Source organism: Pteropus alecto, unplaced genomic scaffold, assembly GCF_000325575.1.
Source record: "Pteropus alecto unplaced genomic scaffold, ASM32557v1 scaffold98, whole genome shotgun sequence".
Classification (NCBI taxonomy): domain Eukaryota; kingdom Metazoa; phylum Chordata; class Mammalia; order Chiroptera; family Pteropodidae; genus Pteropus; species Pteropus alecto.
In genome coordinates, this window is record NW_006443570.1 from 1,435,043 (window position 1) to 1,448,448 (window position 13,406).

At 38.0% G+C, this 13,406-nt stretch overlaps 2 protein-coding genes across 2 annotated transcripts; both read left to right on the plus strand.

Moving 5' to 3' along the window:
- Positions 1-3,880: 3,880 nt before the first annotated feature.
- LOC102895373 (keratin-associated protein 4-7-like) lies at positions 3,881-9,304 on the plus strand (the record flags this gene model as incomplete). The annotated part of the gene is given in 2 exon segments (XM_006924652.2): positions 3,881-4,157; positions 8,955-9,304. Coding segments are annotated over 2 exon segments (627 nt in total), but the record flags the coding sequence as incomplete, so codon positions are not given.
- A 1,554-nt stretch (positions 9,305-10,858) lies between these two features.
- LOC107196592 (keratin-associated protein 4-11-like) lies at positions 10,859-11,359 on the plus strand. The gene has a single exon (XM_015599155.1). It carries the CDS (start codon positions 10,859-10,861, stop codon positions 11,357-11,359), a length of 501 nt encoding a protein of 166 aa, XP_015454641.1.
- Positions 11,360-13,406: the final 2,047 nt, after the last annotated feature.

Consider the following 13,406-nt stretch of genomic DNA (forward strand, 5'->3'; position numbering starts at 1 on the left):
ACACACACACACACACACACATACACACACACACACACATATATATATATATGTGTGTCTGTGTACCTCCATCTCATGTGTATCACTGTGTTAATAAAAATGGAGAAAAACAAGCATTCACACATTACTGGTAGAGAAGTAATTACAATATAAAGTGGGTTTTCGTGCCACGGTTCTGTAGGTGGTTTCCTGGGTCACAGGAACTTAACTGTCTACAGAGAGGACATCTATGACCTGAGCTATGCGAAACTCCAACATCTGTAAACTGAAAGGGGAGCAACAGCAACCACAGGGGCTAGGAAGAACTAGTCAGAGAAGAGAAGACAACTAGTAGAGTGTAGAGTCCAAAACAGAGTGGCTTCTTGAAACATTAAAGAACAGAATTCTAACTGTAGCTATGGCAAAGCAGCTGGTATCACACAAATCTCTCAATGAAGATAACTATGAGAACTGGAGAAAATTAAGAAAACAGTTCTTCTTAAGCATTGAGAACTGACCTATGTAGGCAGGCTTGAGGGCCCATGGGCTAAGAAAATTAAATCTTTTCAGGTGGAAGATAAAATCACCTCAAGCCTCTAAAGTTTTTCATATATAATGTCTGTCATTCAAAAAAAAATTACCAGGTGTGCCAGAACATAAAGGACCAAATGGCTAAAAACAAGGCAAAAGGTAAAGAAAAGACAATAGAAATAGTTTGAAAGGTGATCCATTAATAGTTATTAAAACTAACTTTAGAATAACTGTTTTATATATGAGATAATAGATAAAAATGATAAATTTCATCAGAGAACTAGAATCTGTTAAAAAAATAAATAAAAGCTCGGTGAAAATTCTAGAGCTGAAAAACTCAAAAACTGAAATTCAGAATTTAATAAATGATTAGACAGAATAGAAGGTTAGATTGAACAGATTAGACAGAAGAGAGAAAGAGCAAATTGGAAGGAGAAAACATCCACATTGAAGTACAGAAAGAAAAAAGGTAAAAAAAAAAAAAAAAAAAACAACACATAGACAAGAGCATAAGACACATATGGAGCACACTGAAAATGTCTAACATACATGTTAAGTTGGAGTCCCATGAAGAAAGAGGAGAGAATAAAGCAGAAGCTATAAAAGCAGAGATAGTGTGGAGCGGGGTACAGTTTGACAAAACTATTGAAAAACTTCAAGCCACAGATTCAAGAATCTCTTTGGACCCTAATTTGTTTATAGTCTCCTTCAGAATCTTTAATCATCTTAATTCTTGGAGCTTATACACTTCTTTCCTATATCTACTATGCTACTTATGGTGGACTATTTCTTGTATATTTTATAGCATTTTTCCCTATGGAAATCCCATACAATTTGTGTACTTTCTCAGAGGTTCATTTTTCCTCATTGTTGATGCTTTTTTATTTTAAGTTTTTCTTTATAGGAGTTATTTTTATGTGCTGTGGTTTTTGCTTTTGTTGCTGATGATTCCAAGAACATTCACTATTTGGTCATAGTTTCTCACCTTGAGATTCCTTCACTATGCATAGAGTGTAAATTAAAAAGCCTGGTGATGTTACTGTGATTTAGATGTTCATAGGAGCCTCGATTACCACTTACAATCCCCTGTGGGCAGATTAAGGTTTTCTTGTCTCTAATTTACTTATGAGGTGTCCTTTTAAAAATATAAACTTTACCCTGAACCCTGCCTGCCTTGTGACAGCTTGAAGTCCCATTTCTTGTACCCACGCGGGTTTTAACTACCAGCTTCCAATTCTGAGAGACTAACCAGATACCAAACCTTCACAGGCCACAGGACATCAGCTACTGTTGGCAGCTTGAGTTCCCTTTTCCAATCTGGAAAATGAGAATTTTTCTTCTCTTTTCTTCAAGCTCATCTATGTAATTAAAATATTTTAAAAAGATTTTCAAGCATTTCTATTTGCTTGTGCCAGAAGGTAGATCTGCCAATATGAACTTAATCAGCCATGTTGCCAGATGTCCTGTATTTTCAGAGACCCAGGAAGATGAAAGATTTACTGCGTTAGTTAGAAATATAAAAAAGAGTTCTTACAGTAGTACCTCCTATAGAGTAAAATTTATTATATATTTTAGTATTTTCCCCCAAAAGATACAAACTACATAATATACTAACAATGAATAAAAATATTTTTTCAACCCCAATCCCTTTTGATATTTTTTTTATTTTTGAAAAAAAAAATTAATCTTATAGAATAGTGCCATGAGTAACAGAAAGGACTCCTAATTCCATATAGCCTTCACCTAGATTCAACATTTTGCCACATTTTGCTTCTCTCCAATAAATACATAGGTAGGTAGGTAGGCAGGTAGGTAGGCAGGCAGGCAGGTAGGTAGGTAGGTAGGTAGGCAGGCAGGTAGGTACGCAGGTAGGTAGGTAGGTAAGAAGAAAGGAAATGATATGATTTAGACAGAGATAGATTTAGATCCTAAGACTAAGGACATTTTCTTGCATAACCCCAGCATGAAGATAAATTAAATTAAATGATGATGCATTACTATTAGCTAACATACATTTAATATCTAAATGGTGCCAGTTGTACCAATAATGTCCTATAGAGAAATTTTATCCATATCCATGTATTACATTTAGGTATTGTGTCTCTTTAGTCTCCTTAAATCTGAAACACTTCTTCAGTTATGTTTATATTAGATGATTTGGACATTTTTTAAAGAGAATGGGCCAGTCATTATGTGGAATATTCTCTGCTCTGTGTTTGCCTGATGTTTCCTCATAATTAGATTCAGGTGATGCATTCTGAAAAAAATACTACAGTGATGTGTCCTTTCAGTGTGTGATGTAAGGAGACACTTGTCAGTTTGCCCCATTATTAATGATGCTAATTTGATCCCGTTGTTAAGGTTATATTCTCAAGTTTCTCTACTGTAAAGTTACTATCTTTTCTTTTGAAATTAATAAATAATCGATGGAGAACTACTTAGAAAGTATACAAATATCCTATTCCCCATCAAACTTTCACTCAATAGTTATAGCATCCACTGATGATATTTACTTGAATCATGTTTTATTGTGAGGGTTGTAAATTATGATTTTGTAACTTTTTTTTTCTTCTATATTTATTAGTTGACATTTTACTGCCATAACTTTCTCATCTTCCTTAAAAAGTCTTTTTATGAAATTAGTCTCAGTATGGACTCATGGATTCTTATTTAATGAGTTAAAATCCATCACTGCCATTATTCATTTTGGTGCTTACGTTACTCCGTATTGGGCAGTGAGAGTCCCTTCAAGCTGCCTCCAAGCAACTTTTAATATTTAAAAACAATGAGTCATTGCCAACAGTTTCAAAGTGAATACAGGAAGTAGTACTTAGCACATACTTTGAAGCAACTAGAGAGTCCACTATCTAATGAACATTTATGACTCACAAATAGGATCTGTCTTCCTCACTGCACACAGGTAATTCACAGATGAACCTTTTTCTTTCTATTCCCTACTATAATTCTGCTTCTCTTTTGACATCAAAGAGATCTTGACATGATGAGAATAATTAGTCCAAATGGCATCAAGGAATGATACACAGATCGCAGGTAAATACCAGTGACTAAATCAATTGACGGGCCCTCTTGACAAACAAGAAAATAAGAATGATGATTCTGGAAAAGACCAGATTGGAAAATTTTAACAATCTGGAAATCTTCCTTTCCAGAAAAGGAAAACTTATTTTTCTTCATCTTAAAATATTTTACCAGAAAAACACGATGATCTAATTTTAGAATAATATTTTTTTTAGGAAAATAAACTAAAAAATGGTCCAGGACCTGGACACAGCAGCCTCAGCAGAGAGACTTTCAAATTCACTACGCTCACGCTCTTTTACTAATATCAAAACCTCCATCCTCTGACACCATGGTCAGCACCTGTTATGGCTCCATCTGCTCTGACCATGGCAGTGGCCAAGGCTATTGTCAAACTGCCTGCTATAGGACCACCTGCTGCTGCCCCAGCTGCTGTGGTTCCAGCAATTGTGGTTCCAGCTGTTTCCACCCCTGCTGCTATGGCTCCAGCTGCTGCCTCCTCCCCGTCTGCAAGGTCTCCTGCCACACCACTTGCTATCACCCCACCTGTATCATCTCCACCTGCCCCCATCCCATGTGCTGCACCTCTTCTTGCTGCTGAGTCCCCTGCCCTGTGTGAACCATCTCTGTTTACTTCTGTCCTCACAGACATAGACCCTCCTTTTGTGCTGACCATTAGGACAGGCTCATGTTTCTCAAATGAGTTGGGTCTCATGATTTTAATGAGCCCACTGACACTGTGAGCACATGTTGGTCTCAGTCCAAATACTACTCCTTCTGGACCTCTCCCTCTTATCTAAGTGTGAATCTGACTGTAACATGCCAACTATTGTTTTGAGCAACAAATTCTCCCCAGATCCTCTTCCTTAATTTTTGGGTACCAGATCATCAAGTTCAAGACAATGAACTTTGATTTCAGTATTCTTAGATTACACATTTTTATAGTCTCTCCCTAAATTGTCCAAAAAAGATTCTCCTTTCTGGTTCTTATTCTCCAAATGTTCCTATGTTATAACTCTATGCCAAAATAAAGCAGCACTTCCTTGTACAGGAATTCAGTGTAATGGTACTCTCCTTTAAGATTTTCTATGCAGTTTGGACAAACGTTTTTTACCTGCATTTGTAGGACAGACAACATGGCTTTGTCCATTTTAAAGAAGAGGCTGGACCACCTTAGTCACAGCTTAGTTTTCATTGGCAGTTTCTTCAGTCATTAGACAAAATAGACATTCTTAGAAATTCATGGATAAAAATTAGAGAAAAACTTTGGAAAACCTGTTCTGGAAGGCAACTAAGTTACTTAACAGTTCGATCCTTTCAAGACTTGCTTAGAAACTGCATGAGGTGGGACTGGAATAGACTTTACTCTAAGAAAAATCTCCCCCATTCTGATGCAGTACTTTTTAGAATTCTCTATCTAATACTTCGTGGATTACCAGATTTTTCATTCCAGCTCATGAGAACATGAACATCAGCTCCAAGGATTGTTCCTTTGCCCTTTATGGGATTGAGTGTTGGGGGAGTCTTTCTCTGTCCTTGGATAGTTTCTGCACACACGTGCACTGATCAGTATTCAGGTAGAGCTTCTGCAGATCTCTGGGGTTCTCAGTGCAATTCTCTTCTCTCTGGTACTCTGCCCTGTGAGTTCCGGCTGTCTTGGCCTCCTTTGTCCCGGCTCCATCATCTCAAGTCAGGATGGTTACCAAGCTCTACCTGGTTCTTCCTCTCAAAGCTGCACCCTAGAAACTCTCTTCAAGAAATAAACTGAGGCAATCCTAGGGATCACCTCATTTGTGTCTCCTCTCAAGGCACAAATGTTCTCCTCTGCCTGACAGTCTATGTCTAAAACCAGTTTCATTCATTTTCATTCATTCAGGTTTTTGTTTGTTTGTTTGTTTTTAGTTGTTTCAGGCAGGAAGGTAAATCCAGTCTTTGTTATTCCATCTTGGTTGGATGTGTAAGTCCCCCTTTTGTGTTTTCTCACCTTTTCTTTATTCTTTCATTATTTTGAAAATTAATGTAATGTGAACAAATATATTCTCTATATTTGTTTCCGTGGTCTTTTAGACATTGTAAAACACTGCATATTTTTCTCCACCTGCTTTATTATCTCTTAATAACCTATCCTTTTTTTATGACAACTATTTTTTCAAATTAATATAAATGAAAGTTAATTTTAAAAAATAATAGTTCCTGGAGATTACTTCATAGTAGCATACAGAGCTATTCCCTATTCCTTTTCACAGCTGAATGTTATTCCATTATGTGGATGCACTAGAGTTTATTAACCAGTACCTTATTGAAGAATACTCCAATTGCATCTAGTATTTTTTGTTTGTTTTGCTTTTACAAATAGCGCTGCTATAAATAATCTCGTGTAACATTTTTTTCCATATTTTTTGCTTCATAGCTTTTAGATAATTTACAGAATTGGGATAGTTAAGCCAAAGAATCTTCACTAGAAAAGCGTGAGCATGCCTGTTTCTACATAGTCTCACTATCAAAGAATGTTGTCAAATTTTGAATTGTTGACAACCTTACAGGTGAGAAGTGCTGTCTCACATAATTTCATTTCTACTCTTATGTATAAGATTGTGAACCTTTATATGGTGAGGAAAGATTTGCATTTTATTTTTCCATCAGAGTTTTGGCCTTTTTTCTAATCTAATTTTTAAAATGCTTTATATATTAAGGACATTAGCCCTTTTTCTTTGGTATAAATTGCAAATTGTTTTTCTTTTTTTATCTAGCCATTTGTCTTTTTACTTTATGTTGAGTTTTTTTTTATGTATTTCTTTTATTATAAGTGATTGTCTTTTCACAAATTGTGTTGCAATTGAAAAAATATTAAATTATGAGTCCTCTTTAATGATAGGATCTCCTATACCTCTACTGCCTATTTTGACTCTCTTTGAAATGTCTATTGTATCAATATTTTGGTTACCACATTCATTGTCACCAAACGAGACAGTATTCATCTCTCACCCTAGATTCAACCACACCTAAATTTTCTTCCCTCTTCCTGTCACTCCATCCACCTCAAGACAAATAATATTACAAGATCCAGATATTTATTCACATCTTTCTCCCAACTTTGTGATGATGTGATATTCACTCTCTTTGTATACATTCAAAAATATACTTAAATTCTCCTCATTCAATCAGTGGACTATTATTTTTCTCGACTCTCCTACACATATCACCTAGACAAGGCATTTGTTCCACCTAAAGCCAAAATATACCTCTATTCAATCTTGCCCCTATTGGGGAATGCTCTTTCTTCTCTTCTCCATCCATGTTGATTACCTATAGTATGTTAAAGTGTGAGTAAATGCTGCATGTTTTCAATAAATCCCACGTTTGCTCAACTAACATTAATTCAGGGCAATTGCTAGGCACCATATTTATAATACAAATAAGACAGCCTCTGACCTCATGGGGTATATAGAAGAATTGGAAAAATAGAGATATAAACCAATTATAATAAACTGTGATATCCTAAGTCACAGGTATATCTTGGAGCAAAAAGGAGGTAAGGATTCATTTTGAATGTGGTAGACATCAAAACATATATTAGCTAGAGATGAGTTGGTATCTGGGCTGGACTTTAAGGATGCGCAAGAGTATGCCAAGTTGACAAGGGAGAAAGCATATTTACATAAATGAAACAGCATGAGAAATGACATGGGATTATTATTCTTCATACATCCTAGGATAGGAGAGAACCACCTTCCCTACTGACTGTGTGACTTCAAACTCTCAACTTCAATTACCTCATGTCTAAGAAATAAGGAAAATTGTTTTTACCTCAGAATCCTTGTGCATTGTAAACAACATAACAATTACAGAAGACTCAAAAAATTCCTGACACATAATAGGCACTTAAAAATAGTAACTATTAGTATTACATCATATTTTATAAGAAGTATGTGGATTTAAATACATAATTGTTATTTTGTTTACTAATCTTAATAGTTGCCTATGTATGGGTCTTGCAGGTCTTACTTAAGTAAGTGCCTGTGGGACAGAGATGAATGTTTAACCCTTATATTTCAAACATAACTTGAGAGACAATAGCTCAGAATATAAAAAAATATATTTCAACATCACTTCAATTATACATATTCCATTGGGTATGCTGACCTACCAAAATAAGATAAAAATACTCCTTTATAATATCCTATCTCTGAAGATCATGTCAATAATAATTTAATAATTTTAAAAGGGACCCATCAAGCCAATCAATGTGTTTTTGCTACTTAAAAGTAGTGAATCATTGCATTATAACTATTTCAAGTTAGATGTTCAATAAGAAAAACACAGATAGGAACTTCCTTAGGATCCTCATTGACAATCCAGGAAATCCAAAGGGATCACAGTGCTCCTTGCTGCACATGAGGCTCTAAGCACCGCCCGCATCGCCCCCTCCCCCCTCCACTCCGCCTTCTGAGATGGGTCTTTCATCCTATTTTACTACCAGCATTTGCTATGACTTGTTCTTTTCTTAGCACTTTATTTTATTTTAGTTTTAGTTCTAAATATATAGTACATTGGTTAGACATGTATATTATAGTTTATGAACCGATCTCCTTTATTACTCTATCTTCCCTCTGGCTCTACACATAACCATTACGTCACTGCTGACTGCATTTCCTATGCCATGCTCCCCATCCCCGTGACCATCTATCAACTACTAATTTGTACTTTTTTGACCCTTTACCCCTTTCTCCCAGCCCCAAACCCCCTCCCCTCTGGTGGTCACCAGATTGTTCCCTATATTTGTGAGGCTGTTTTTAATTAGTTTGTTCTTTTCGTTCCTTAGATTCTGCATATAAGTGAAATCATATGGTATTTATCTTTCTCTATCTGACTTACTTTGCTCAGCATAATATATGACTTGTTCTTGACCTCTTTGACAACAGAGGAGATTTAGTCATCATAAAATCCATTCTCAACATATTATCCTAGAGTCAAATATATAAATGGAAAATCAACACTTGTGAAATCCAATGAAACAATGTCATATAATGTGTCTACCTGAAAAGACACATCTGACAAAGGGAGAAATATGGGAGTTGATACACTTAGCTTTAACCAAACCGAATAGCTCATAATTCAACAGGAAAAGGAAGTGGTGCCTTTCCTATAAATAGAAATATTTACCAGATAAACGCAATTATCCTATTTACTAAAACTAACTGCTTTTCAATTAGGATAAACAACAGGAAGAGTCCTGTATCCCTGGTCACAGTACCCCTCAGCAGGGTATAAAAGCAACAGAGGGCAAGGACAGATCATACTCGAGAACCTCACTCTTCTGAAAACTCACCTAGAACCTCCACCCTCTGACACCATGGTCAACTCATGTTGTGGCTCCGTCTGCTCTGACCAGGGCTGTGGCCAAGGCTGCTGCCAGGAGACCTGCTGCCGCCCCAGCTGCTGCCAGACCACCTGCTGCAGGACCACCTGCTGCCGCCCTAGCTGCTGTGTGTCCAGCTGCTGCCGCCCCAGCTGCTGTGGTTCCAGCTGCTGCCGCCCTAGCTGCTGCATCTCCAGCTGCTGCCGCCCCAGCTGCTGCTGTAGGCCCAGCTGCTGCATCTCTAGCTGCTGCCGCCCCTCCTGCTGTGGTTCCAGCTGCTGTGGCTCCAGCTGCTGCCGCCCCTGCTGCTGCCCCTCCTGCTGCCTCCGCCCAGTCTGTGGCCGGGTCTGCTGCCAGAGCACTTGCTATCGCCCCACCTGTGTCATCTCCACCTGCCCCCAAAGACAAATACCATATGATTTCACTTTCATGTAGAATCTAAAAAACAAAATAAACAAACAAAACAGAATCTAAAAAACAAAATAAACAAACAAAACGAACAAAACAGAAACTCAGGGGGATGGGTGAAAAAAGGAAAGGAATTAAGATATACTAATTGCCAGATATAAAAACAGTCACAGGGATGTAAAGTACAACATAGGGACTATAGTTCATAATATTGTAATAACTATATATGGTGTCAGATGGGTATTAGACTTATCAGGGTGATCATTATATAAGTTATAGAAATGTCTAATCGCTATGTTGTACATCCGCAACTAATATATATTGATTGTAATTGAAAAAATTTTTAAATAATTTGTTATTCTTTTAATTGTTGCCAAACTCTGTTTCTTATGCATGTCTTATTCAAGTACCTACAGGAAAGAGGGATTATCTGTTATGCTCCATGTACCCAACAGACTGTCTTGGATGCATGTTGTGTGTGTTACACACTGTTGAGTCAGCTCCAACTGCTGGTGACCCTGGGAATGAGTGATATCCACACTGTCCTGTCCTAACAGCCCCGCTCAGCTTCTGCAGACTCACACCTGTGGCTTCCTTTATGAAGTCAATTCATCTTCTATTTAATTTTCTTCTTTTCCTGCTGCCTTCTATATTTCTCAGCACTATTGTCTTTTCCGAAGAACCCTCCTTCTCATGATGTGCCCAAGGTTGGATAGCTTCAGTTTTGTCATGGATACATGCTATCGAAGGCCTAATCATTTTAAATATTGTTTATGCATAACAAATGCTTCTGTAATAAAATATTCATTTGGCAAGGTTAACAATCAAAAGATAAATCAAAATTTCCCACTCTTAATGCCTATCCCAGAAGACATACAGCAAAAGTGTGTTTTCACTATTTAAAAGTAGTGAAAACTAAGTACCTCAGCTTGAGACAGTGAAATACAATCCAACGCAGAGTCTGAAACTTCCTTGGGAGTCCAACTATCTCCCTAATCATTCAAGATGCCCCACACAGGGTCAGTCATCCTCATTATAGATGGGACACCCTCCTTCCCAATAGGTCATACTTCACCTGACCAGCACATGTTCCCTTCATCTTTGGCAACAAAAAATACATTAGCATTATAAGAAAATTCCTCATGATTTTCAAGGAGCAGTGTACAGATAGAAGGGAATGCCACATTCCAAAACAAAATGTCAGAGTCATGTGACGAGTGCTTTGTAAAACACACCACATCTTCCAGGAACAAAGGTGACACCCACTAAGTATGAAATGTGATGTTTTTCAATTGGAAACACAGGAGCTCACCAAGAAAAAGAACTGTTATTTTCTCCATTTGGGAATAGTTAACTAGAAACACACAATTATGTAATTAAATGATGACGTTTTCTAGAAGGGTAAATAATAACAAGGAAATAATGACATAGTGATAGCAGCTCTTCAGCAGGGTATAAAGTGGGGTGTGGACCAAGGAGATTCCCAGATTCAAGAACCACACTCTCTTGGAAACCCACCCAGAACCTCCACCCTCTGACACCATGGTCAACTCCTGTTGTGGCTCCGTCTGCTCTGACCAGGGCTGTGGCCAAGGCTGCTGCCAGGAGACCTGCTGCCGCCCCAGCTGCTGCCAGACCACCTGCTGCAGGACCACCTGCTGCCGCCCCAGCTGCTGTGTGTCCAGCTGCTGCCGTCCCAGCTGCTGTGGTTCCAGCTGCTGCCGCCCTAGCTGCTGCATCTCCAGCTGCTGCCGCCCCAGCTGCTGCTGTAGGCCCAGCTGCTGTGTGTCCAGCTGCTGCCGCCCCACTGGCTGTGGTTCCAGCTGCTGCTGTAGGCCCAGCTGCTGCATCTCTAGCTGCTGCCGCCCCTCCTGCTGTGGTTCCAGCTGCTGTGGCTCCAGCTGCTGCCGCCCCTGCTGCTGCCCCTCCTGCTGCCTCCGCCCAGTCTGTGGCCGGGTCTGCTGCCAGAGCACTTGCTATCGCCCCACCTGTGTCATCTCCACCTGCCCCCGCCCCATGTGCTGTGCCATCCCTTGCTGCTGAATCTGCTTTGAACATACCACTTCCTCCTCTCCTATCTCTCCATAGATGCAGACCCATCTTTTCAAAAACATAGAGTGTTCAAGAGAATCCATCTCTTGGCTCCTACAAGCAAACTCCGGTTCTACTAATTCTCTGTCCACACTCTAACTTCTATCCAAACTCCATTCTTTCCAAATGAATTCACTCAGAATCTCCTAATAAATTAAATTCCTCCAACACCCCTCCCTTTGTCTTCAGGACATCTATTCCTCATGCTTAAGGAATTTGAAGGTTGTCTCCATCACTTGTGCGGCCATGGATTTTAACCCCTCAGACACTGAAGTCCAATGAAGTCTTTCTCTTATATACCTTTGCAAAGATTTTCTTATACCTTGTTATTTCCATGTACCAAAATAAACCTCTTTCTACTGGCACTGAAAATTGAATGTGATTGTTCTTCTTTTACAGGTTTTATATGTGGGTCCTGGTTGATTGTATTTTGCCTATACCTGTTGAATGGACAGCCCAGAATAGTCAACTTCCAACAGAGGTCAACTGATATTGAGCACTAGTTTTCTCTAGAAAGTCTTTGTAGTCTTAGGCAATTTAACTAATCATTTCCTAACCTTTAGAAAAAAAGTGAAACTGGTGTCATGGTGCCTCTATGAATATAACAAAGGGGAAGTTTTAGAGAGTTTGGACACGATTCATGATCTTTTAAAACACTGTATTTCAGAGGTTTTTTTAACCAAAGAATGCAGCTAATAGATGACTGACAGATGACTGATAGATAGATAAATAGATAGATGATAGATAGATAAGGCTTTCTTCAAGTGTAACTATGATCTCTTTGGAATATTTCTCCCTTTTTACAACATCAGTCAAAAGGTATATATTTTTAAAGAACCATTATATGCCCCTATGTCATTGAGAAGCCTTCATTCACTTAACAAACATTTATTACTAGTGTCCTCTGTCCCAGCCCTGTGCTGAGCACCATGATAACAAAGTAAATATCATAGCTCATACCTTCAGAGCACCTGTATTCCAACTGGGAGATGACAGAAGTAAATAACTGTGATATAGTAGAGTGTGCTAAATTAGGAGCATAGTGCTAGGAGGAATTATATATGAATGGGGCCGTTTTTCAGAAATGATATCATTGAGAAGGAAGCATTTTAGCTGGGTTTTGACAGATGAATAGGAATTTGCAGAGCTGATAAGAAAGAAGAAATATTCCAAGAAGATGAAATAGCTTCAGCAAAGCCTTGCAAGTTTTATTCTTCATACCTTCTTTAGCTGCTCTAAGATTAAGACAAGCTTACTTTCTGTTTAATCTTGCACAAGTTCTTTTTCTATTAATTTCTCTGCTTATTTTGCCTATTCCACTAAATATGGTGGCATTAAAGATTAAGAACAAATATAAGATATATGGCATCCCTGGTACATCGTGACTACTTCACAAATGATAGATGTATTTCCTTAGCTTTCATGGAAGAAACATGGAACTTATACACATACTATATATTTTGATTGATTATTTAATTAAAACAACTTGAAATCAACCAACAATAAGTGTTGGTGAGGATGTAAAGAAAAGGGAACTCTCGTGCACTCTTAGTGGGGCTGTAAATCTGTGCAGTCGCTATGGAAAACAGTATGGAGGTTCCTCAGGAAATTACGAATAGAGCTGCCTTACGACCCAGCAATTCCACATCTGAGTATTTATCCAAAAAAACCAAAACACTAATTCAAAAAGACATAAGCATCCCTTTGTTCATTGCAGCATTATTTACAATAGCCAATATATGGAAGTAACCTAAGTTCATTGATAGATGAATGGATAAAGAAGATGTGGTACACATATACAATAGAACATTACTCACCCTTAAAAAAGAATGAAATCTTGCCATTTGTGACAACATGGATGGATCTAGAGGGTATTATGCTAAGTGAAATAAGTCAGACAAAGACAAATACCATATGATTTCACTTTTATGTAGAATCTAAAAAACAAAATAAACAAACAAAACAGAATCTAAAAAACAAAATAAACAAACAAAACGAA

What these genes read in the sequence shown, in the direction of transcription:
- LOC107196592 (XM_015599155.1), top strand. Translation starts at nt 10,859, where the DNA reads ATGGTCAACTCCTGTTGTGGCTCCGTCTGCTCTGACCAGGGCTGTGGC.